This window comes from Lagenorhynchus albirostris, chromosome 20 (assembly GCF_949774975.1).
Source record: "Lagenorhynchus albirostris chromosome 20, mLagAlb1.1, whole genome shotgun sequence".
Lineage (NCBI taxonomy): Eukaryota > Metazoa > Chordata > Mammalia > Artiodactyla > Delphinidae > Lagenorhynchus > Lagenorhynchus albirostris.
In genome coordinates this window covers 34827687-34854324 of record NC_083114.1, presented here as the reverse complement: position 1 = coordinate 34854324, position 26638 = coordinate 34827687, and the positions used below count along the sequence as shown (strand labels likewise).

General features: G+C 41.4%; 2 protein-coding genes across 8 annotated transcripts in view; one reads left to right on the top strand and one right to left on the bottom strand.

The window, feature by feature from the left end:
* Window positions 1–5296: 5296 nt before the first annotated feature.
* Window positions 5297–8874, bottom strand: LOC132510975 (peroxisome assembly protein 12). Its single transcript, XM_060133583.1, has 3 exons — window positions 8259–8874; window positions 7410–7963; window positions 5297–6589 (listed from the first exon to the last, which is right to left on the bottom strand). Exons 1-3 carry the CDS (start codon window positions 8382–8384, stop codon window positions 6190–6192), a joined length of 1080 nt encoding a protein of 359 aa, XP_059989566.1. The 5' UTR covers window positions 8385–8874; the 3' UTR covers window positions 5297–6189.
* Window positions 8875–13883: 5009 nt separating this feature from the next.
* Window positions 13884–26638, top strand: part of AP2B1 (adaptor related protein complex 2 subunit beta 1) — a 117711-nt gene continuing 104956 nt past the window's right edge. For all 7 annotated transcript variants that reach the window (XM_060135578.1, XM_060135581.1, XM_060135576.1 and 4 more), the window contains exons 1-3: window positions 13884–14101; window positions 20290–20349; window positions 24711–24816. In XM_060135578.1, coding sequence (XP_059991561.1) covers window positions 20313–20349; window positions 24711–24816 — 143 coding nt within the window. In that variant the 5' untranslated portion in view covers window positions 13884–14101; window positions 20290–20312. The remainder of the gene's footprint in view (window positions 14102–20289; window positions 20350–24710; window positions 24817–26638) is intronic.

The window sequence follows — 26638 nt, the reverse complement described above, 5'->3', positions numbered from 1 at the left end:
TGGGCCCTGTTTTCAACAATGTCCAAATTCTTTAATTTGCTTCAAATGTGCGTTTTCTGCATCGGACAGGCTTTGTTTTAGAAACTGTAGCAGGTTTCTGCTGTTTCGATTGTGTCATCCATTTGCCAACTTAAACTTGTTTTTTTCAAATGTTATTTTGCTCCAGATTAAAATTGTTTTTTCAAATGTTATATTTCCCAAGTTTCAAAACAGTCCGAATGTCTTGGGCTTCCCTGGTGGCGCAGTGGTTGAGAGTCCGCCTGCCGATGCAGGGGACACGGGTTCGTGCCCCGGCCCGGGAAGATCCCACATGCCGCGGAGTGGCTGGGCCCGTGAGCCATAGCCGCTGGGCCTGCGCGTCCGGAGCCTGTGCTCCGCAACGGGATTGCAGGGCCACAGCAGTGAGAGGCCGGCGTACCGCAAAAAAAAAAAAAAAAAAAAAAAAAGAAATAGCTTCTTTATTTTCAGCTATAATTTGTCTCCCTATAACTTCCACCTGCTGGGACTCACAAACAAATCTAATTGCTTTTGAACTAGCAGAACTATACTCTCATGACTCCCAAGGCTCATTGATGTTACTTGGTTGCTGATGACAACCATGATAGATACAAAGTTTTCTGAGAGTCTAGCTCCATATGAACATCTGCTCCACATTTCCCCAAATTTCTCACTCATTCTCCTTTACAAGTTGCTCCTGAGCTATGATTTTACTAAGTTCTTCATGCTCTCAGACATAAACTGAGAGGAATGAGATTTTTTTTTTTGAGATTTTTTAAAAATTTATTTTATTTTTTTACCTGATGCTCTTGCTTTTCCTCTTGTTGCTTCAGTTCCACATCTGGCTTTGGTCTGAATGTTTGCCTTCTGTCACAGCCCCTGTTGCCCTTTGATATCAGCCTGGGAGGAGCAGGAACTCTGCCAGACTCCCCTAGTCTTCATAACATTGACCCCTGAGGAAGGCTGATAAGGACTCAAGAAAAGCCTATGACAGGGCAGATTGGCAGGCCAGGGTCTGACCTCTGGGAGAAAATGAAGTCTTAGTGGGGAAATTCAGGGGTTTTCAAGTGAGGGGCCAAAGCTAAAACGTCCCTCCTCTAAAGGGCTGAGTGTTATTTCTATACATCATACAAGCATCTCCTGTCACGGTTAATTTCATTTCAAAGCTCTACATTTATTTTAGATTAAGCTGTCCTGTACATATCTATTATGAGCAATATTAACCTATTCTATCACCTTCCAAATCGTTTGTCCTATTCTATTCACTTTTATTCTCTTTTTCCTACTTTTCCTCTTTGTTGGACACAAGACCCAGCCTAGAAAAATACTCTTTGGTGAAGGTTTGGCTACCCCTGGGTGAGAGGATTACAGATGATTTTTCATTGAATTTCTTTTCCTTTCCTTTTTTTCTTTAACTTTTCTGTATTTTCTAAATGGCCTACAATGAACATCAATTGTTTGCGTAATTAAAAAAAACAATTAAGTGAAAAAAAATAAACAGGTAAGAGACAGTTTTCTCTTTTGGGGATGCTGGTTAAACTGGAACAAGTGAATATTGGCCAGCTATTATTGATAATGATGATGAACCTATAAACGTTAACTTACAAGGAAAAAGGGTCTTTTCAGATGTGATTAAGAAAGGATGTTGAGATGAGGAAATTATTCTGGATTATCCATGTGGGCCCTAAATCCAATCACAAGTGTTCTCTTAAGAATTCAGTAGAGGGACTTCCCTGGCGGTCCAGTGGTTAAGACTTCGCCTTCCAATGCAGGGGGTGTGGGTTCGATCCCTGGTCAGGGAGCTAAGACCCCACATGCCTCGTGGCCAAAAAACCAAAAACATAAAACAGAAGCAATATTGTAACAAATTCAATAAAGACTTGAAAAAGTGGTCCACATCAAAAAAATCTTAAAAAAAAAAAGAATGAGGTAGAGAGAGATTTGATACCTACAAAAGAGGAGGGGGCAATGTGACCACAGAGGCAGAGATGGGAGTGATGTGGCCGCAAGTGAGGGAATGCCGGCAGGCACAGGAAGCTGGAAGAGGCACAAAATGGATTCTCCCCTGGAGCGTCTGAGGGGAGCACAGCCCATGCTGACACCTTGATTTCTGCCCTCGTATGTCAAACTTCTGGCTGTGAGAGAATAAAATGTTATTGTTTTAAACAACCAAAGTTGTGGCAATTTGTTACTGCAGCCACAGGAAACTAACATACTTCTCTCCCCGTAAGTCAAACCATCAAACAACTCTTTGTTTCTACTCCAATTTGCTTATGCTGAAATGGCATTCTGAAATAGGTTTCTGAACACGCCCTCGGGTTTTTTTTTTTTTAACTGAGGTTACTGTTCCTATGGAGTTCTGCTTTGCTGGCATGACACTTTGTACCTGTCTGGCTCAAAAGTTATTTCCAGGATAGGAGGCAGAATACATACTATGATGAATAATCAGCACAGCAACATAGTAAACTGAAGAGGTCTGCTCTCAGCTTCAACTTTAACCCTTTTTCACTCACGTCATTTCCAAATTCAGTCTCACTTTTATTTCATTTTAAAATGTATTATTATTATTTCTTGGCCGTGCCACGCGGCATTTGGGATCCTAGTTCCCCAACCAGGGATCGAACCCGCGCCCCCTGCAGTGGAAGCACAGAGTCTCAACTACTGGACCACCAGGGAAGTCCCCAGTCTCATTTTTAGTTCTACTACCTACCTTAATTCTCAGCTTCACTCTCACACTGAAATCCTTCTGATATCACTTACTTTTAGAAAGATAAAAAGGACCGTCATGTACTGGACATATGCATTTGGGCACAAGGGACCAAGCTGGGAGTGTGGCACATGATACGGAACCTGAGATTACACGGCCAGTTAAGTGGAAGAGCTGGCATGCACAGCCAGGTCTGTTTAATACAAATGCCCCTACTCCTTCCACTGCCTTTCAAGTTCGGGATTCTGGATTGCTTTGGAGTCTTCAAAATCTGAAATCTACCTAAGTACCTCCTTTTTCCTTCCCAATCAACAGGAAGGACATTTTTGGGGCAGAAGAACTAGGAACTGTATTGTTTTCTCCTTCTTATTCTTTAATGCACTATTAGGGACCAAATCAGGAGAAGGAAGGATAATGTGAAAGATGAGCAAAGAGGGTTTCTCTTCCTTCTTCAGAGTTCCTTAGTTAAGTCCTCTGGCTATGAATAGTACGTTATCAGGCCAGCGAGGAGCTCACATTCTGGCTCTGATACCTCAAAGCAAATGTTCATGATACAAAGCAACTTGAAATCAGTAGCTTGTACAGTGGGTTTTTTCTAGGTCTTGGGAAAATGATCTGGCCACACTGCTGACAGTTGGCGAAGAACTAGAGCTCCCAATTTATTTGTGTTTATTCACCGAGCACTTCAATTTATCAGCCGAGATAGGTATAGCACAGCTTTCCTGGTCAGTAGACACAAACTGCCAAATACCAGCGTCCATCTCACTCTCAATTCATTTGTCAAGATGATTCGGCTAGAATAGCAGACTAGATAGCATGGTGACCAAGAGTAACAGTGCTGGTTCTACCACGCCACCACCTGACTCTGGGTAAGTCTCCTTTCATTCGTTCTCTCATTCAGTCAGCTGTTTTTTAAAGCACCAAGGGCCTTGAAATCCTAGCTCTAGCACTTTATAGCTTAGAAACCTTCGTTAAGATAATCCAAACCTCACATTCCTTCTTTGTAAAGTGGAGATAATAATAGTGCCTTCTCCATACGGTTCTTGTGAGAATGAAGTGCGATGATGTATATAAAAAGGTTAGCATGGTGCCTGGCACATAACGGCAGCTTTTCATTCAATAATCAGTTACTAAGCATTTACTGTATTCTGAACATGGTACTATGTCCTGGGGCCACCCATCATTTGCACCATTTAGTGACTGCCTTCTTTGGGCCAGATCTGCAACTGTGATGATCTCAAATTGTCCTCGTAACAACTTATAAGACATGCATTATTTTCATTATCTTATAAATGAAGAAACTGAGTTCAGGGAAGTAAAGTTGAAGATTACACACCTGGTAAGTAGCAGAGCTGGGATTTGGACTCCTATCTATCTGATTCCAAAACCCATTTACTATCATTCTGCCATGCAGCCTTTACTGTTAGCAAGAAGAATAAGACACATGTCCTGTTCACAATCTAGAGGGGGAAAACATGTATTAAAGAACTCATTGAAATACAACATATGTGATAACACCAGGTGTTATCGCATTGTTCTCATTCAGTTCTCGTAACAGCTCTGTGAGGTAGGTACTGTCATTATTCCCTTTTCACAGATGGGGAAACTGAGGAACAGAGAGTTTATGGTGCTTGCAAATACTATAGTCCATATACATGATCACTACACTCTAGTGCCATTCTGGAGAGCTAGAAACATATGAACAGTGTGCTTGGGGTGTTCTAAGGAGTGACAGTGACTATGCTTGTGAGAACAAGATAAGATTTCATAAATGAGATGGTATGTGAGCTGAAACCTGCAAGTAATGCACCAAGTTGAGGGCTTCCGTGGTGGCGCAGTGGTTAAGAATACGCCTGCCAATGCAGGGGACATGGGTTCGAGCCCTGGTCCGGGAAGATCCCACATGCCGCGGAGCAACTAAGCCCGTGTGCCACGACTACTGAGCCTGCGCTCTAGAGCCCGTGAGCCACAACTATTGAGTCCACGTGCTGCAACTACTGAAGCCTGCGCGCCTAGAGCCCGTGCTCCACAACAAGAGAAGCCACCGCAATGAGAAGTCCGCGCACCGCAACGAAGAGTAGCCCCCACTCGTCGCAACTAGAAAGGCCGCGCACGGCAACGCAGCCAAAAATAAAATAAATAAAAAACATAAAAAAGGACTAACATCATTTCCATAAAGACAAGCAAAAAAAACTTACCTTAAAAAAAAAAAAAAGAGGGCTTCCCTGGTGGCGCAGTGGTTGAGAGTCCGCCTGCCGATGCAGGGGACACGGGTTCGTGCCCCGGTCCGGGAAGATCCCACATGCCGCGGAGTGGCTGGGCCCGTGAGCCATGGCCGCTGAGCATGCGCGTCCGGAACCTGTGCTCCGCAACGGGAGAGGCCACAACAGTGAGAGGCCCGCGTACCGCAAAAAAAAAAAAAGGCAAAGGTGGCCTGAATGAAAAATTTACTCTAAATATCTCGACTAATCTTTCAGTTTCCACATAATCATGACATGGAAGAGCTCTTTGCCAAAAAACATTTATTCTTAAAATTTACTTAAGCGTTTCATAGAAACTTTAGTAATAGCCAGAATAATTCATGTCAGCTTAGCAAACTCTTAACAGCAAGCACAAAGACCTTATGAAAAGATCCTGTCTTTACACAGTCATAGTTAGGGCAGTATTTTACTTCATCTCTTCACTAATAGCTTTGCTTTCACACTGAAGTCTTCAGACTATTCTGTATATACATTCAACCCCTATTTTCCTGTAACCAGTTTCCCAAGGAAGATACGTGTGGTTCACAAAGGGATCTTTAAAAGCTGATAAACTATAGCAAATGTTACTTAACAAATGAGTCTCAGCATATGGAAGGAGAAAGTGTTTCTAAGTATTTTTATAAAAAGCATGTCTGTGGGTGGGGGGGATGAACTGGGAGACTGGGATTGACATGTATACACTGATGTGTATAAAAGTGATAATTAATAAGAACCTGCTGTATTAAAAAATAAATAAAATTAAATTAAAAAAGCAGGTCCATATTTCATACTGTTTGCAAACCGATAAAACCTATTCCTCATAGGCAGATAAATGCTTTCCTTTCTCAAAAGGCCTGCTTCCCCTCCACTACCCACTCTATGAGGTCTAACTTGGGTTTTTCCTGAGAGCTTCTATACCTCTTGTCCTTTAAGGAAGAGGACAGGAAAAGCTTCTGTGCCGAGTACCCTCTTTGATCCCCTTCTCTATGCTGACCCTCACATCCCCTGCCAGTCCTGATTCTCTCACTCTGACCAGCTCGGTCAACTCTAAGTAGAGTGGTCTAGGGAGCAAGCTAAAAGGTTAAGATCAACGAGTACATCCTTTTAAAGAAATCCATGTGGCTGTTTAAAGTTCATACAATTATTAATTGAGGATGATTAAACAATGCTATTTACCGTGCGGAAAACCAGCCCTCTGGCCTTATAGCGCAGTCATTTCGTTGTGAGACAAGGTGCTAATCCCTTTCAGTTCTCAGGGGAATACAGTTTAATCAGATGCTGTACTTGTGTTGGATAACCTGTGATGGGACAAGCTCGGTGACTCTTCACGTAATTAAACACACAGCGATAACAAAACACATAGCCAGAGGTGGCGAGAACGGTGTCATTCACCCGGTTTTTACGACAAAGTGGGCACACAGTCTTCATTTGGGGCAACAGGGGAGAATCAGAATTGTAGTCTAGATGTAGCGGTGGTGGTGGAGTAGGCAGGGCAGTCAATGACTTGATGGTTTCTTGGTTTCCGGATGAATACCACCACTCAAGGAACTGCAGGAAGAATACACCCACCGAAAGGCCACTAGAGAGGCATGAGGCGGCACCTCCCACGGCTTGCTTCAGAGCTGACTTTATCTTCTCGCCAACGCTGTTTGGAGAACAGAACAAGGAGGCAAAAGGAGAAACTGTTTATTTAGGTACAATCACAGAACAACTAATACGCATGTAATTCTTACACTTTTCATTAGAATCGTTGATTCAGCTTGGGGATTGAATAGTTGCTGGACTGGCGTTTTCTCTTGTAAGTGTCTATTCGAAACAGTTCCTCTTTCTGACCTACCGTATTTTAGGAGTTCTAGGAGCTAAGCTTTGTTTTTAATGACTAGGGCTTTGTTGCTTTGTGTTTTGAGAAAGAAATTAATGAGCCATTGATTATATAGACCTTTTATGGGGGTGGAAGATAGTATATCCAGAAAAAGAAACAACTCACTTAAAAAACAACTCAGCAGTACTGAGGAATATATTTGAACTTGTCAGAGAACACAGACACTAGGAGCGGGGTAGCACCATGGTTAAGAGCAGTCTTTAGAATTGTACTGATCTGGCTTGAATCTCAGCTCTGCCGCCTATTAGCTGTGTGGCCTTGGCAAGGTACTCAAATGTTAGAACTTAGTTTCCTCAACTGTTAAGTGGTGCTAATGCATTTATTTCATTGAGCTGTGATGAGGATTGAGATAATATACGTAAACATCTAGCAAAGGGCCTGGTACATAGCAAGTGTGTGCAAAAATGTAGCCATTATGATGAGGAAGGTTACCAGGATGGCAATCCTTATTTTATGGACACAAGAATTTTTCGATGATTTTATGAAATACCCCGAAGTGGACTGAGGGGGGTAAATTTCATAAAATTGGGATAAGATTTTAGGATTTATTAATCAAATATGTTGGGGAAATGTTAAGCCTTACCTCCCAGCTGGTTGCTGCATCATGCTGGCTTCGGCTGGTTTGTGCTCCAGAGCTTGTATATCCTGAACTGTAAGTCGACCTAGCCGAACCCCAGCCAGGCTCAGCAGTGGTGAGTGATGCTGAGCCTTTCCTAGGATGTATCGAAGCTGCTGTACAAGAAACCAGCCTTCCCAGGCCATGTTAACAAATGGGTAGGCTGCCAAAAAGGCTCTGTAAAATCGTTTCCAGCGGGAAGTAGGGGGATGGATGGAATATTCATCCTCTTCTCTCAGGCTAGAAATCAGCTTCTCCAGCTTCACTTTCAGATAGGGAAGAAGAACCAGGAAAATAACTGACTTCCAAAGCTGCTTCTTTGGGAGACCAGCACTGGCCAGTCTCTGAAGCTTGTGTGTGTCTCCCATTACGATCCTCTTTAAGCCATAAAAGTTTTCAGAAAACGAGGCGCTGGTTTTAGACAAATAATGTTGCTGGAGCAGAAGATCTAGCACGGTGAAGATTTCATCAAACCACTTCCACAAGAAGCCGTAGCAGGCAGGATTTGATTCTGCAAGAACCTAAAGCAAAATAAATAAATGAAATTCATTCCATTACACAGCTACTATGCCTTGTATTTATATTTCCTTTTTTTCCCTCTGAATTTCCACACCTTTCTTTCCGGGTCTACCTTAACCTCCCTGAAGTGCTGGGTATTCAGTACACATAACAAGAGACTCCATAACCATTAAATCATGTGATGTGCATTATATGCTAATTGGTTATTTCAAAACTTAGGCCAACAAATAAATTCAGATTATTGGCTTGGTTTTTACCCGGACGTTCCTAAAACTTTTCAGAGAATTAAATCCTTACCTTGGCCACATGCTGAAGAGCAGGTCTCACTGCTGTCATTAAACTGTCCTGTGCTACCACCTCAAAGATGGATGGCTGGTCATCCACCGCAGAAGCAGTTGTGATGTGAGCCCCGTGCTCAGCCATAGTTTCGTGTGTGCACTGGGTTTTACTTTGCCCACAGACTCTCTAGTAAGCATGAACTTTCTGGGGGTGCCAGATGGGTGCTATTTTACAGGAACTGGGCAAAAAAGACCTCTTCCGGAGGCAGAGGGGAGGGGTCTCAAGTGAAGGTGAAGAATGAAGTCAACGCGGACACCCACGTTAGGGAAGTAGTGTGTGGGAGAGGTGAGTTGATTAATGCTGCACCTCACAGGGAAAAGCGTGACTATGGGGGGACAGGTACGGCGAAGGAGCGCTGGCCTCTCGAGCGGCAGTCCTGGAGGCGGCCAATCACGGACTCCCAATCCGGAGGGCTCAAAAGCCAGGCGGCTCTGAGGGATCGAAGGTGCCAGTGCAGGCCGGCCCCAACGGCCTGGCTCAGCTGTGGGCTGTGCAATCCCCCCGCCCGCGCCAGTCCTTGCGAGCTAACCCCAGGCGAGGGGCGAGGAACCCGCGACGCCGCGTTTGAAAGGTCTCGGCTTTATGTCAGAAGCCGCAACCGGAAATAGAAGCCGCTTGGAAACCTGTGGCCGTGGAGAGGCGCTCTAGCCTCGAACGCGGCCCCGCGACCGGAACTAGAGAACTCTATGATCTCACAGCGACTTCCGCTTCCGCCCCCAGCTGAAAGTAAAGAAGGCTCCAGCGGGCTCGGTTGGAGAGGAGTTTCCCGCGGGTTGGTTTTACTTTTCTTAGCTGGTTTTGCATCGCTGTCTTGTTGGAAAGCCACAGCTCTGATATCTATCTCTCTACAGAGTCTTTTTGGCAAGGTGTTGGGTCGCCGCACTGACGTCTGGCGCCTGGAGCCAGAGCTCGGCCTGTTGCTGAAGCCTTTGTTCCCTGGGGCGATAGAGATAGAGGCGAGGGACCCAAGGGAATGTGGAGATGGAAGGCTCACTTTGCTTGCGGCGGGGGTGGTGGCTCACTATTTTTGCCGCCTTCGGGAAGGATTTGAAGCGACAAAGCCGAGATAGAAGCCTTAGCCTTATGGCTGCCAATTATTTAAAAAAAAGTTTCCTGCTGGTGTTCAGAATTTGGGACGATTATTTTTCATTCAAGCTGGTACCTTAATTGTCTTCTAGGTTAGGTTACGTTCAAGCAGAACTCTAGGCACTTGCTACACTAAATGAAAATGGTTCCTACCCTCGAACACGGAAGGCTGCGTCACATTAGCGATATGAATACAGTGCTAAAACGGAGTGATGCTGTTGAATTCTAACTAGCATGAATTGGGGAGGCTTGGCAGAGAAGGTACTTTTCATTGTATACCAAAGTTAATGTAGTTAACCTGACCTTTTGCAAACTGCTTTTACATCGTATGCAATTGCCTTGAGTAGCTGTAGGTTTACTGAATTTGGATAATAGTTAAAGTTCATCTCCTCTCTCTCCAACCTCTCCCCTCAACCCCTGGGCTAAATAGCTAGAAACGGAAGATATTATTTGCTTACTTTATACCATAGAGGACGTTATGGTATAAAGATAGTTAATTGTTTCACATAATGAGAACGCTGGAACAAGGTTTGGGTTTAGTTGTTTCAATAGGAGAAATAAAATCTTGCAAATTAACCGTAATTGTGGTTCCAAAAAGTGTTTCAGGGAATTCCCTGGCGGTCCAGTGGTTAGGACTCTGTGCTTCCACTGCAGGATGAATGGGTTGGATCCCTGGCCAGGGGAGCTAAGATCCTGCATGCAGCGTGGCCAAAAAAAAAAAAAAAGTGTTTTATAGTCTGATTGGATACCTGCTGGAGAAAGTCACATTGATGGAAGATTTTACCTTGCAGAATTTTAAGGAGTAGAGATAATGTATCTATATAAAACACCTAGCTTTAGGTTCTTGGTCAGTGGTAGCTCTTACAGAGAGGCTTTTCTTAAGTGAACAGCCAAAAGACAAAGTTGAAAAATAGCATCACCTAAGACGAGTGGGAAGTTAGTTAAACATTGGTGTCAGTTAGGGTTCTTTGGTTACAAGCAACAGAAAACAGGCTAATTTAAGCTAAAAAATTTATTAGAAGAATATGGAGTAGCTAACAAAATAAGGAAAACCAGCTCTGAGGGAACAGGAATTACACAGTCCTACTGGATGTTTCTAGCAAGAATTAGCAAAGTGTCATACAGGCATCGTGGTTGCAATGAATGAGCTTCAACAAATTTCTGTCACTGTACTTATGATTCAGATCCCTATTGACTGACCTTGGTTCAGATTTCATCTCCACTCCCTGTTTCACTCTTAGCCAGAAGAGTGCAAGACACCTTAATAGTCCTTTGAGAATATTCCAAAAGTAAACTGATGTTATGTGAGAAAAAAGGCAGTCAAAACTAACAATGTCAATTATTACAGCCAATAAATAATAAACACCTCATCACAAATCCCACTCCCAGGTTTATGGTGTAATAAGTAAGACACAAAAATTGATTGCACTTATGTTAAAAGGTGTGAAGAGCCATCAGATAGGTTAATATGGTGAGTTTAGAGGAAGAGACAATAACAGCTGGGAGAAATGAGGCCGTTCAAACCAGCTTAAACAGAAGCTATATTGGCCTTTGTAACCAAAGGGAAGATCGTTTCTAACCTCACGTTTTATCTCAGCTTCTTTCTGCCAGTTGCTTTCTAATACAGCGATGTAACCTGGTATCTCCTGCATCTTACATCAGGACCAGATGTCCACCGAGAAAGTTTTGTGGATTAGGTGGACCTCAAAAGATGAGTACATTTGGGGAAAGTCGCAGTCATGGTGACAGGGTTTTCCAGGCTAAGGGAGCAGCGTGGATTGTATTTGAGGAGGAAATTGTTTGCTTTAAATATAGAGAGGAAAATAGACCAATAATACATAGTCTATACTGTTGACCATAATATAGAGGCTCTTAAATGCTAGTTTTATTACTTTGCTTGTGGACATTCATTCATTTATTCCTGAATATTTTACTTACTCATTTATTACTGAATACATCCTGTGTGCCAAGCATTATGCTAGGTGCTGGGTAGACAGTAGTAATAAAAACAGACTTGGTATCTGCCCTCATGGAATTTACAGTCTAGTTGGGGAGAGAGATAATAAACAAATAAAGAGACTAATACCTAATTTACAAATGGAATAAGAGGGCTATGATGGGGGTGGCAGTGGGGCCTGGGAGAGAAGAACCTTTTAGACTGGGTAATCAGGGAGTGCCTTTATGAGATTACAATTAAAGTGAGACCTAAATTATAAGCCAGCCAGCCCTGTGTGGAGTTGGGGAAAACGAATATTAGGTAGGAGGAGCGGTAGTTGTGAAGGCTCTAGGATGGGAAAGAGCTTGGCCTATTTGAGAGCTGCAAAAGCTAGCAAGAGGTGAAATGAAGAGGAAATGAGGAGTGACTGAAAGGATGAAATGATATTAAGAGAGGTAGACAGGAGCCTAACCACTCATAGACCATGGGAAGGAAACTGGATTTTAGTCAAAGTATAATGGGAGGTCACTGAAGGATTTATACACCGGAGTCATGACCAGGTTTATATTTTTAAGATGACCCCTTAATGGTTATGTGGTTACATTTGCTTTGTGGAAATTCATCAAACTTTATATTTTTGGTGTGCACTTTTTGGAATGTTCGTTTATACTTCAAAAAAAAGTGAAACAAAAATCTGGCTGCTGTATGAATAATGGGAGGAGAGTTGAGGTTTCTAGTAGTTCAGGCAAGAGGCGATGGTGGCTTGGAATAATGAGGTGAATAGAAGGGATTGGATGAATTTGAAATATATTTTGAAGGTAGGATTGACAACTTGGAGATGGAATGAATGTGGCAGTTAAGAGAGAGAGAAATCAAGAATGACCCCCAGATTTCTGGCTAGTAATTTCTGGCAGTGTAATTTGTTCAAATAATTGCAATCATAGCAAATATTTACACAGTCCATACTATGTGCAGGCATAGTTCTAAGTGCTTTACATACACTAATTCATTTCATCCTTGTAATAATATTATGATTGGATATTAGTATTTCTCCCATTTTATAGATGAGAAAACTAAAGAGCAAAGAAGTGGGGAAAACTGGGAGAAGGATAGGTTCTGTACAAATTAGGAAATGAGGAGCTGTTGAAAGTTTCTGAACCGGGGAGAGGTATGAATCAAAGATTTTTCTGGTGGCATCTCTTTACAAAATCCACCTCTGTCTTCTATGAGTTGTACCTGGAATCACATTTTTTAAACACCCCCCCATACTCTTATGATTTGCTTAATTTGGGTGGGCCATATGTGCAGACTTACGATCAGTGCGGTTAGCAATTTGGTGGTGAAGTTTGGGGACTAGGTCAAGGCTAGAGATAGATATTTTGGAGTCATATGGGTAGGAAAAATGATTGAACCCATGGTATTGCTAAAGGGTTAGTGTAAAGAAAATGTATGAATATAGAACTTAAAATGCTTGCTACTTTCTCCCTCAGATACCATCCTATATCTCTTCTCTTTCAGCCATACTTTCTTATGGAGTTATCTGTTTTCATTTCTTTACCTCCCATTTATCTTCAGACTTCCACAGCATGGCTTTTGCCTTCATTATCTCTGCTGATGGTCTCAGCAATGACATCAAAGACCTTTGTGCTGCTAAATCCTTGGACACTTTTCGGCCCTTCCTCCTTTTCTCTATAGCAACTGTTGTTGTTGACCACTCACTCATACATTTATCCACTCATACATTTATCCATTCAACAGATTTTGGGGAGGGGGCGGCTAGGCCTCAGAGATATAGTATATAGTTCCTATACTTTCATAGAACTCTAAAAACGTCCTAAATGATTATGACCACCTGCTTTTCCTTCTACCTCTCTACTTCTCAGTCTGCTTTGCACTTTGGATTTTTCCCAGCTTCTGCCTCAGGCTCTCATTCTTCACATTTCTTTTCTTGTTTGGATAAAAACTTTATTATTACTTAGAGCAGTTTTAGGTGGGAAGTTTCCGTTTAGAGGGGAAGGTACAGAGATATCTAGGTCTCGGTTTCTGAAAGGAACCTACTTTTGTGTAAGCACGCCTATTACATGCTGGGAGCCTTACCTACTTTAAGCTTCACAGGCTGGAGAGAGTTGTATCACTGGATTTATTTCACAAGTAAGACTAAGGTTGAGGAGACGTTAAGTAACTTTCCTAATCACATTCAGGACAGGGATTCGGTCTCAGATGGATTCAAACTCAGATCTGAGGCCATGTCAACCTCTTTTCCTTGCACAACTCTCCACCAGTCCCACTGCCCTTGTATGGTCTTGGGCTGGATCACCATTGTCCACATTCCTGAACTGGCCAGGGAAATTAGCTGGGTTTTTTTTTTTTTTTAAGAAAACAGGGTGTTTCACTATCCCTATGTGTAAGTTTTTAAGACAACTCCTGTGCGAGGAAACAAATCCAGGGAATGTCAGCTTGTTTAAAAGATCCATTCCGATAGTCAGTGAACTTCCTCGGAGGCCCGGACCTCAGGTCGCTTCCCGACTGCGCAAAATTTTTTCCATCTTCCATCTCGACAGAGATGACCGCCTTTCTGGCTCTCCCGCGCGCCTGGATGACGTCACACGGCGAGGCTTTCTGAAGTCAGAGTTTCCTGTCCACCATCTTTGTCCCTGGCAAAGTGGGTTTTGCGCAGTGGCTTAGACCTGGAGAAGGAGTCGTGACGTGCAGGAAACCATTACAACAACGCTCGGGCCGTGCTCTGTGGCTGCTGCTGCCACCCCTGCCCTTGCCTCCGGTGAGTTCAGGGCGGCTAACTTTGGGGTGTGTCCCCCTTTCATGGGGAAGGGGGCCAGGCTTGGTTGGAGACGGGCGGAGGAGAGGAATCTTAGGAGCGTGACCGTTGAAGATGGAGTGAGCCGTCGGGTGTGACCGTTGTGAGGAAGAGGGTTGGAGAAAGGAACTGCACCGCTGGAGCGGGGTGAGGGAATCCGCGGGGTGGCAACTGGGAGTTGGGGGGCACTGGGGAAAAGATATGTTCGAAGTGGGGGGTTAGGAGGGCCAGAGGCCAGGGGTGTGGCCGGTAGAGACTGGAGGCCGAGGGGAGAACCTTCTTCCCGGTTTGGCGTCGTTCACTGAGAGGCTGGGACGTGTCCAGGTACCAGAAGGGGAAAGGGGTTCCCCCAAAGTTTTGCTCATAGATGGGCAGACCTCGCCCGTCTTCTGTAATTTGAGGTTGAGACACTTCTCCTCCCTCACCTCGTATTGGGGGAACATATCCCTAGAATCTTGAGCACCTGGGGAGAGAAGAGGAATTCCTGACATTGGAGAAAGGGAAGAGAAACCTCCAGAATTGACCCGATGTGAGAGAGGGGGAAGCAGGTGGGAGTAAATCTTAGCCCGGAGTTTTTTCTTTCTGGTCTTAGAAGGAGCGGTCTGGTTTGAGAAAGACTGTAGATTAAGACAGAGGTAAAGAAACTGGAACTTCCTGTTATTCCATATTCTTTGAATCCAAAGAATTGATTCATGCTCTTTGTTTTCAGAGCACTGAAAACAGTGCCCATTTGCGGGGCAGACTTTTTTTAAACTCACCTGGCTGCTTCATTATGAAGCAGTGTGAATAAAGTGTGAATGCTTCATTAAACTTTGACTTTTAAGAAGTGTTTTTTAAATGCCAAACACTTATAATCATGTGGTTTAAAAGAGAAAGTAAAGGAAACTCAGTAAGTTTAGAAAAGGAAGAATGACAAAGGAAGTGGTCTCAGTGAGGAACAATTTAAATTATTAATTACCTCCCTGGTATAATTCTGTTGCTTAGCCTCAGGGTACACTTACAAAGTCATAATAGAAAGCAGCAGATGAAGGAGATGAAGCTGTACAAGAAAACGTGTAACACATTCCAATGATGACTAAGCGTGGTGGTAAGATGAGAACTGTTTGCAGGTATCTTAATAGTTTTAAACTCCCAAAGAAGCAGAAAGTATAGTGTGTTCTGCAAATAGCCTCACTGAAAATTGGGTGGTAAACTTAATACAAAGCTAACGTTCTGTGACTTAAGAGACTCAAGAAAGTCCTGTTCTTCCATCTTTTCTTTTTCTTCTTTAACACACCCGTATTTTAAAATATTACGAACCAAGCTGAACAGGGAACGAATCAGGTAGGACGCATTTTCCTTTCTTCCTTCTTTTCTCTCCTTCCAGGCATAAGTTTTCCAGAGTTTATTTCAGTTAAGAATTGAATGTAAAACTTTTGAGCTTTTTTCTTACCGGATAATATTAACAAATTATTTTGTGGCCATTTTTAAATGGAAATTGCAGGTGTGTCTGTTGTAATGAGTTGTCTGCTGTCATTTCTTAGGCAATAAATGATACCTGAAGATGCCATTGTCTTTGCATTATTGAAATATCTGATTAGCACCTCTCACCCTTGTAATGAAAGATTGCTGAGATGACCTTTCTGCTTTATAATTTGGTCAACTGTTCACTTTTTCCCTACTAGCACCAACTGTGTAAAGTCCTACTTTATGCGAAGAGGGGATTTAGTGGCCTCACCAGCTCTAATTTAGCTGCCATTTCCCAGAGAGCCATTTGAAATTAAGACCCTGTTAATTTTTTTCTGGCCGTATTCTCTTTATGGGCACCGGAAGGAGGGAGGAGTAGTTGAGAAGGGACTTTTAGAACCTATATTTAGTAGAAACTAGGTTATGTTAAATCTAGATGTATAATCCTGTACAGGGAGACCTTTTTTGAAATGCAGTGACATCATACTCTGGGCTAGGAAAGTTAGAGTGATTGTGCTTTTGACTGTGGCAGCATTATTATTTTTTTTTTTAACAATGTCCTGAGGTCATACCTCAGGTCCTCAGAACAGCCGGTGACTTCTCTAGTTTGATCTGGTAAAAAGGTAGTGCGACTTCCAGCTCCATGATGGCTTGGCTTTGCCGTGGGACTCTTCTGAGGAATAAATTCCCCCCGCTCCCAGAAGGAACTTGATTTTTGAGGCTGTTCAGCAAATACTTGACTTACTCTTTGAACTCTATCTTGGCTGCTTTTTCTTTGGCTTCTAAAGCAGACAACAGTTTTTTTTTTTGTTTTTTGTTTTTTTGTGGTACACGGACCTCTCACTGTTGTGGCCTCTCCTGTTGCAGAGCACAGGCTCCTGACGCGCAGGATCAGCAGCCGTAGCTCATGGGCCCAGCCGCTCCGCGGCATGTGGGATCCTCCCGGACCGGGGCACGAACCCGTGTCCCCTGCATCGGCAGGCGGACTCTCAACCACTGCGCCACCAGGGAAGCCCCAGACAACAGTTTTCACCATCCTATGTTTTAGAGAATCTGACCATATTCATCTCTGGTGTGTGATTAAGAGTGTCTCATTAAAAAAAAAACAACAACAGTGTCTCATTTAAAAATATATACAGGGACTTCCCTGGTGGTGCAGTGGTTAAGAATCCGCCTGCCAGTGCAGGGGACATGGGGTTTGATCCCTGGTCTGGGAAGATTCCACATGCCACGGAGCAACTAAGCCCGTGCTCCACAACTACTGACCCCACGCGTTGCAGCTGCTGAAACCCACGCGCTCTGGGGCCCATGTGCTGCAACTGCTGAGCCTGAGTCCTGCAACTTAATGAAGCCCGCGCACAGCAACGAAGAGTAGCCCCTGCTCGCCACAACTGGAGAAAGCCCATGTGCAGCAACGAAGACTCAACGCAGCCAAAAAATACATACATATGCAATTTTTTGAGGTGAAATTCACATAACATAAAATTAACCATTTTAGAGTTTGGTGGCATTTGGTACATTCACAGTGTTGTGCAGCCCCGCCTCTTCTCATTTGTTTTTGTTTAGGCTAGTTTATTTTTATTTTGGGGGAGTTTCTTTTGGCTTAAGTCAGGAACTGACATGATAAAATGTTGCTCTGCCAATATGTGTAAGGGATATTTCATTACTGTTGTGTAGGACAGTGCGAGATAAGAGAGTGGTGTGTTTCTCCTTTCTCTTTAAAAGCAGGGGTTCTTAATTTAGGGTCTAAGATCATGTACTTGATTCTCTCCTCTTCCCTGAAATTTTGTGGGCTGGTACATTATTCTCTAGTTAAGAACTTAGTGCTCACAATGTAAAAGGACAGAAATCTATTCCTCGATGATGAAATTTGTTAGGGGAAGTAATGAAATGTGTGGGTCACTAATAAAGGTACGATTTAAGACTAGGTTAATTTAATGTTTAACAGATTGTGCTGAAATTTTCTGTTAAAAATTTAATATATGTGAATGTGTATGAGAGCTTTAGAAAACAGAACGATTTTGGGGCCCTTTTTCAAAGAAACAGTGAGAAATTCCAAGCAGCTTTTGTCTTTAAATGTTAAGCAAGTTTTAACTTTTGATGATCCCAAAGGACTAGAGTGGCTTAACAACATCCTGGATAGACCATAATGGCCTTGAGCTATGGGCCTCCTGTCAGGCTCTAGTACTGTAATCATTTCTGTATACTGGTTTTCCTCTTTGTATATATAAGTTCTTAGATGATAACTTCAAATTTATTCCAGGTCTTTTTTTTTTAATTAATTAATTAATTTATGGCTGTGTTGGGTCCTCATTGTTGTGCGTGGGCTTTCTCTAGTTGCGGTGTGTATGGGCTTCTCATTGCGGTGGCTTCTCTTGTTGCGGAGCACGGGCTCTAGGCTTGTGGGCTTCAGTAGTTATGGCATGTGGCCTCAGTAGTTGTGGCTCACAGGCTCAGTAGTTGTGGCACATGGGCTTAATTGCTCCGTGGCATGTGGAATCTTCCTGGACCAGGGCTCAAACCCACATCCCCTGCATTGGCAGGTGGATTCTTAACCACTGCACCACCAGGGAAGTCCCTATTCCAGGTCTTTTATGTGAAGGACTCCTTTCTTCAGTTTGCCTACTTCACATTTAGTTTACATTGTGAATGGATTAAATGATTAAATGGATTAAAAGATTATAATTCTTTGAATTTCAGCTAGAAAAGACATTATGAAAATACTACATAAGACAAGCCTCTGAAGGTAGATAGCTAGTGGGAAGCAGCCGCATGGCACAGGGATATCAGCTTGGTGCTTTGTGACCACCTAGAGGGGTGGGATAGGGAGGGTGGGAGGGAGGGAGACGCAAGAGGGAAGAGATACGGGAACATATGTATATGTATAACTGATGCACTTTGTTATAAAGCAGAAACTAACACACCATTGTAAAGCAATTATACCCCAATAAAGATGTTAAAAAAAAAAAGACAAGCCTCTGTTACAGGCTCACTTTAAGTTATAACAATTAGTGTCAAATCAGAAATTTCTATATTCTGTAATGATTTGTGTGAGTTCTAGCTCACTTCTTTTAACGAGGTAAATTCAGTGAAATTCTTGTACAACCTAAAAGCACTATTGTATAAGGATCAGTACTATAAACATTAAGTAGCTCCTTGGAAAGATAACAAATGAGTCTAATTTCCCTTAAATAGTCCAAGTAGTACATTTTAGAGAACAAATTTGAGCCAACCTTTTTTCATTATTTTATGATTTTCTGGCTTTTTTCCTTAATTGCATTGATTTGTTGAGTGCTTAGGTCTTTTTTCTCAGATCCATAATTACCATTGTGTGTGGAGGTATTATCACTCAAGTTTGCCAAATGTATTATCACTCATGTTGTTTTGACCAGAAAATAATGAGTAGGTGCCAGGGCATCTGTCCAAAATTTGGTGATAAGTATTATTAATGATGGTGGTCAGTAAGAAGATAATCATTTTTTTAAAAATTTATTTATTTGGTTGTGTCGGGTCTTAGTTGTGGCAGGCGGGCTCCTTAGTTGAGGCTCGCTGGCTCCTTAGTTGTGTCATGCGAACTCTTAGTTGCGGCACGCATGTGGGATCTAGTTCCTGGACCAGGGATCGAACCTGGGCCACCTGCTTTGGGAGCGCAGAGTCTTAACCACTGTGCCACCAGGGAAATCCCAGAAGATACTCATTTTTGAGTGCTCATTTTTCTTTATTAAAAGAAAATTTTAATGTATGTAAAGAAGTCAAGTACATTGGACAAAATCTTAGGGTTTCTCAAATCAGAAAACACTGTCTCATTAGTTGGGGAGAAATGTGATCAGTCCATGCTGTTTTGGTTTTACCAGTGGAGCCTTATGTCAACTGGATTAATTCTGGAAATTGGAACAGAAAAGTTAAAGTTGAAGCTGGGATCCATGTTCTTTTAAGTTTTAACACCAGTTCTGATTCTCTTTAGTACTCAGTGTGACTAAACAAATATCTCAGTTTTTTGCATTGTTTTTAACTGTAAACTGATATTTTTTATTTTGGGGAATTGTAGGTTGTTGGAAATATGAAAACCGTAATTTTTTTAAAAATCCATTCATAACACCTCTCTAAGATGTTTGCCTCTCTAGGTGTTTGTCATGAAAGAGTATTGTCCTACTAATCTAGGCTTTTCTTTTTTTTCTGAAAGAAATTCCTTTTATTGATAGTTGCATGTAATGGTGAATAGGTTGATAAAATTTTTTTCTCTTTCAGTTTTACTCTGTTTCAGAATATATGTCTTAGAGTGACTCCATCTTGAGGCAGGGAAGTAAATCAGATTTGCTTTAACGGAAAGTAATGGGGAGATCTTTTGAAACAAACTTTTCCTTATTTTAAATATTGGAGTGACTAACTGAAGATGTATTTGTAAAAAAATGTAGCTTTAGGTCTTGGAGGCTCTGAGGAGATAATTGTGGATAAAATCATAAAACTATGATAGGTTCAAATTATCACTCTATTCCATTAGGCCTTTGGATTTTGTTCCAGTTAGCTTTTGAGGCAAGGATTACATTCTTAATTATCCTTGCATCCCTTTGGATCACCAGTGATGGTGGTAAGGATGAAGATACTTTCTGAATGCAGAAATTCTTGTATATATGATCTTAAAATTAGTTGAATGCCTTGCTGGACATAAATAACTTGGTTAAAGGAATTCTTTTCTCTTGCTATAGGTGCACATTAAAGATCCACGACCATGACTGACTCCAAGTACTTCACAACCAATAAAAAAGGTCAGTATGAGAACCTGATCACAACTTTTTTGAAGATTCTTCAAAAGTCATGGTGTAAGATTGTTCCAAGTAGAATGCTCCTGACCTCTTCAGACATGTATGTCTTGGACCATCTCATTGGGGATATTCTACAGAAAAGTGTATTGAGTAAATTATTAAAGTATGGGTTTTTAAAGATACGGCTGTGATGCACATCATTTTGACTTGAAGGTTTTAGTGAAAGGAAGAGATCCAAGATTGATCCGTTGAAGATTGATAGATCTGAGGAGGGTAAAAGGAAGAAGCACATTTATTTTCTCTTTTTTAAAAAAGTTGAGTGCAATTGGTTTACAATGTTGTGTTCGTTTCTGGTACACAGCAAAGTGATTCAGGGGTGTGTGTGTGTGTATATATGTGTGTGTGTGTGTGTATGTGTGTGTGTATATGTATACATATATATATTCTTTTTCAGATTCTTTCCCATTATAGGTTATTACAAGATATTGAATATAGTTCCCTGTGCTATACAGTAGGACCTTGTCGTTTATTTAATATATACTAGCTTGTATCTGCTAATCCCAAGGTCCTGATTTATCCCTTCTTCCCCTCCTGTTTGGTAACCATAAGTTTATTTTCTGTGTCTGGGTGTTTCTGTTTTGTAAATAAGTCCATTTGTATCATTTTTTAGATTCCATGTATAAGTGATACCATATATCTGTCTTTCTTTGTCTGACTTACTTCACTTAGTATGGTAATCTCTGGGTCCATCCATGTTCCTGAAAATGGCAGTATTTCATTCTTTTTTATGGCTGAATAATACTCCATAGTATAAATAAACCATATCTTCTTTATCCATTCATCTGTGGATGGACACTTAGGTTGCTTCCATGTCCTGACTATTGTAAATAGAGCTGCCGTGAACATTGGGGTGCATGTATCTTTTCGAATTAGAATTTTCTCTGGATATATACCCAAGAGTGGGTTTGTTGGATCATATGGTAACTCTAGTTTTTTGGTTTTTTTTGCGGTGCGTGGGCCTCTCACTGTCGTGGCCTCTCCTGTTGCGGAGCACAGGCTCCGGACACGCAGGCTCAGCGGCCATGGCTCACAGGCCCAGCCGCTCCGCGGCATGTGGGATCTTCCCGGACTGGGGCACGAACCTGTGTCCCCTGCATCGGCAGGTGGACTCTCAACCACTGTACCACCAGGGAAGCCCGTAACTCTAGTTTTTTAAGGAACCTCCATACTGTTTTCCATAGTGGTTGCACCAAATTCTTTTATTTTTTACTTGGAAATAAACATTTTATTACAAGGAGTACTACTAAAGCAATACAGCAATAAAAAGTAAAAATGAAAGTTCTCTCCCTCCCTACTCCTGTTCCTGATGGGAACTCGTTATGTATCCTCAGTCTTTTCTATGCATGTATTAATACATATGATTTTTAAAATTTTTAACAAAAAATGATTATGCAAAACAATGCATGGAAATTTGATATTTTCTTATCCTTCCACACATGATGATTTCATACCATCATTTCTGAATTATGGCTATCAAAATGCATAATCTCAGTGTAATCATGAAGGTACACCCGTGACAGCTGAGGGTGTTTTATAAAATGACTGGCCTGTACTTTTTAAAATTGTCATTATCATGAAAGACAAAGGCTGACCAGCTGTTTCAGATTAAAGGAGACTAAAGAGACCTGACAGTAAATGTAATGCATGATCCTGCATTGGATCCTGGCCCAAGGAGGATGGGGGTAAAATTACTATAAAAGACTTTATCAAGATCTTTGAATAAGGTTTATAGATTAGATAATGACAGTATATCATTGTTAAATTTCCTGATTTTCATCATTGTATTATAGTTATGTAACATAATTCCTTGTTCTTAGAAGTTATACACTGACATATTTAGAGTTGAAGAGACATGATGTCTACAGTTTACTTATTCAATGAATCAGAAAAAAATGTATAAATATATAAAAATATGATAAAGCAAATGTGGCATAATGTTAGCAGATGGGGAATTTTGCAACTTTTCTTTAAGATTAAAATGATTTCAAAAGAAAAAGAAAATGGGAGGGCACACATAGTGGCCTGGAGCACCAGAAAATTTTCTAGAAAGCACAAGCATATTTCTGTCGTTTGGAGTTATTTAAGGGTAAACTTCTATTATAATACAGAAAACACCATAGAGAGTTGCTTAATTACATTAGCTACTACTAGTCCATGGCTTTCAGCCTTGCCTGCACATTGGAATTGCCCAGTGAAGTAAAAGACAATAGGTGATGTCCAGTCCTACCCCTGCAGATATCCTGATTTCTTTGGTCTGGGATATGGCCTAGACGTGGGGTTTTTTTAAAATCTCCCCAGAATTTTCTGATGTGTAGCCGAGATTGAGAACTGTTGCTAGCTGCTAGCAATGCTTGGTAGATTTGATTCAGGGGAAAAGGAGGGGGGAAAGATAAGAATTTAATAAAACTGTAGTATGTGTGAGATACCTTGCCTCCGTGCTCCTCCTTGGCTCCACCCAACTTCTTGCTGTTTTTACTGCTTATAGCGTACAAAAGCATTTAGCCCCTTGGCATTCATTTTCAGCATTTTTTCTTATTCTCTTATCATTCTGAAATGTATTTATTTCTTCTGTTAACATTTGGTGTGCTTTGATGGCCAAGATGTTTCTATAATAACACAAAAAGATGTAATTTTAAAACTCACCTAAGTTTTCAAACCTTCACTTATAATGGGTCCTGGTAACCTTTTTTTAATTCAGGGATTTTTGTAAAGGTTTGAGACTTACAGATGAATCATGGCTGGGTAAATACCACATTTTAAAAAATGGATAGACTGTGTTCCTTTTACTTCCTGTAACACCCACCAGAACTGCCACTGGAGCATATTCTTTAAATTTATGCTGTTGGAGTTGGAATAATTTCAGTTATATCCTGTTTTGATTCTTCAGCTCCTGCTGCTATTCACAATTCAGATTTTCTGAAACCGTGCTGCTTGTCCTTTACTGTTTTCAGAAGTAAATGATGGGAACCCTAAGAGCTGGATTTGGCAGCAGAGGACTTGGAGAAGAGGAGAGTGACTCTTTAAAGGGCCCAGCTTTTCTGTCTGTGCTATTTTTGCAGCTGTCAAATAAAAGGGTGATTTTTGTAACAGGTTGTTTGCTTTGTTAGCGATGGATTTTGATGTAACAGGCTTTTTTAGTGCTCAACTTCTGTGCTTCTTGCCAGTTCATCCTTCCCATTTAGAGGCTTCAGCAGATCACCTAGTTTGCTGCCCCCACTATTTCTGTACTGGTGAACGAGGTTAAAGTGAACATCAAGAACAGTCATAAAGGTGGAAGAAAATGAGGCAATTCTGTGGATTGAAAGTTGACGTGACAATAGTCAACTTATTTTTCGTGGTCTTATAGTATATTTTCTTCTTTCTTTTAAAACCAGTTGAGGGTGGTTAACCTTTTTTCTTATTTCAGCTCCAGCTTTCTGAAGATAGGTGAGCCTGGGCCTTAAAATAGTGGTGACAGTCCTGGCATTTCACGGCGCAGCGCCTGAGCAGTCAGTCATTTAAGATTATACCTTTAGAAATGACTCTGGTTTGTACCATTCTTGAAGCTTCAAGATTATTATTTCTGTTCTTAGATTGATTGGACAGGATAGGGCCTTAAAGCCCATTATCATCTTAAAGTACTAATTAGAGCAGTGATTCTCAACCCTGATTATACATTAGAATCACTTGAGGAAACTTTAAAAAATATGAACGTAGGAGTTCTACTCCTTGACATTCTGATTTATTTGGTCCAGAGTGGAGCCTGAGCATTGGCATTTCTAGATACTTCCCGGGTAATAGTGTGTAGCCAACATTGAGAAACTGGATTAAAGAGTCAGGAGAAACAGTTCTAAGGCCAGCTCTGTCACTCGCTCACTTAGTGACCTTTGAGCCTCAGTTGTTGAGTTGAGAGTAGGTGAATGAGGAGTCTCTTCTGGTTTGAAAACATTGATTTGTGAACCTGTTTGCTGCCTGCATTTATTTTTTTCCCAGGACTTTGAAATTCTGACGGGAGATCATCCCTCCGATGCCGTTCTCTCCCCATCGTAGTAAGATATCATGAGATATCTTTCCTTTTTCCTACTTCTGTGCTTCCTGAGATCTGGCTTACACCTTCCTCTCTGGCGATAACCCCAAAATAGCATCCTTATCAATGCGTTGGTTAATATTCTAGGGATTTGAACTGTACCTATCCTATAATTTTTAAATAATCTTATTTCAGTTGCAGCCCTGCCACTGGTCAGCTGTTGTGTTACTTGCTATATAGTACAGTATTCTGCTCTAGTTCTCTGATCCTGGGACCTCACCCGTTTGTTGTCTTTTAGGAGAAATCTTTGAATTAAAGGCTGAACTCAACAATGAAAAGAAAGAAAAGAGGAAAGAGGCTGTGAAGAAAGTGATTGCTGCTATGACTGTGGGGAAAGATGTGAGGTAAGGGTAATCTCTTCTGCTTTGCTCATTTTAGACTCTTACTCTATGGCTTTTACTGCTTTTTTTAAGCAGAGGTCTTCTTAGAAGCCCATATGATTTAAATTTATTTATTTATTTATTTATGGCTGTGTTGGGTCTTCGTTTCTGTGTGAGGGCTTTCTCTAGTTGTGGCAAGCGGGGGCCACTCTTCATCGCGGTGCGCGGGCCTCTCACTATCGTGGCCTCTCTTGTTGCGGAGCACAGGCTTCAGACGCGCAGGCTCAGTAGTTGTGACACATGGGCCCAGTTGCTTCGCGACATGTGGGATCTTCCCAGACCAGGGCTCGAACGCGTGTCCCCTGCCTTGGCAGGCAGATTCTCAACCACTGCGCCACCAGGGAAGCCCTACTGCTTTTTATTTAAAGCTATTACAGTCAGAACATATAAGAATGAGTTTGTCCCACTGGAAACATCAGGAAGTGTAGTTGCTTTTATATTAACTCTGTGACTAAGTTTTTTTTGTTTTTTTTAAGAGTGAAACGAGTTTGATTTCACTTGCATACAGATCTAGCATAAAACCTCTTGAGAGCTGACACAGTTACAAATCTGTTGCTGAGGTAGTTTTAGAAGATGATAAAAATATACTGAGAAGCAGAAGCCCATGTGTACTTCAATTGGCTCAAGCCAGTGCCCTCAACTTTACAACTCTGCCTTTAATTGCCGAATTCAAGATGAAAATCAGTGGTAACAAAATCCAAAGGGTCTTTTTTTTTTTCCTCTCTTTTTTCCTGTAATTTAGGAAGGCCATTTGGAAATAAATAAGGATTGTCTGCAGGCCCCTGAGGATTCCCGAGATCCTTTCCATGAAATCCATGAAGTCAAAGCTATTCTTGTAATAATACTTAGGTGTTATTTACCCTTTTCACTGTGTTGACATTTGCATGGCTGGTGCCTTAGTGTGAATTAAGGCAGTGGTGCCAAACTGTAAAAGTAGTCATTGTATTCTTCACCATCATGTACTTGCAGGAAAAAAGGGCAGTTTCCCTTAGGACTGTCCTGCATGAAGCACTAAAAATTTATTTCAGTAAACCTTGAACCTTGAGTTCAGGTCTTTTTAATACTCTGTGTGATGAAATAGGAATTAGGCATAAAGTACTTCTACTGCATAGCAAAGTGTGACAGTTGACTTGAAAAAAAGCCCTTGCACAATTGTTTGACTTGGGAACACCATTTCTTTGTGAAAGAAAGATTAACAGACAGAACTATAGTTAATCAGACTTCAGTATTTGGGAGACATTTTATAAAAAATGAACAAAGTGAACCTGTCACTTCAAGGGAAAAAATTTGACAGTAGATAAATTTCGACTTTAAAGTAAAAATTAGAGTGTTGGAAAACTTGTATCTCCCATCGTGAGCTTGATAGCTTCCCAATACTTAGAGATTTTTCTGATGAGATTGGTGGTGAAATTAATGACTGTGATTATTTGCTGCTGTATAATGAAATCTGCCACCATAGAGAAGATCTGCATAACTCATTGAACCAATATTTTCCAAATGACCAGTGCATACATCACAAAATTATGCATGGGTAAAATATCCATTCAAAATAAGTGATAAATGAATGGAATTTAATGCAACCAAGTACAGAACGTTTATTGATATGGTTTCAGATTCCATATTGTACCTAACTTTTAAGAAACTACCATTTGTGGACTAAAAACAAAAACAACCATTTGTCTAGCTTTAATGTATCAAAGGAGAACATCCAGTTATATGAAAAAGCTATTAAAATACTCCTCCATTTTCCAATTTATATACGTGTATGCAAATGGATTTTCTTCTT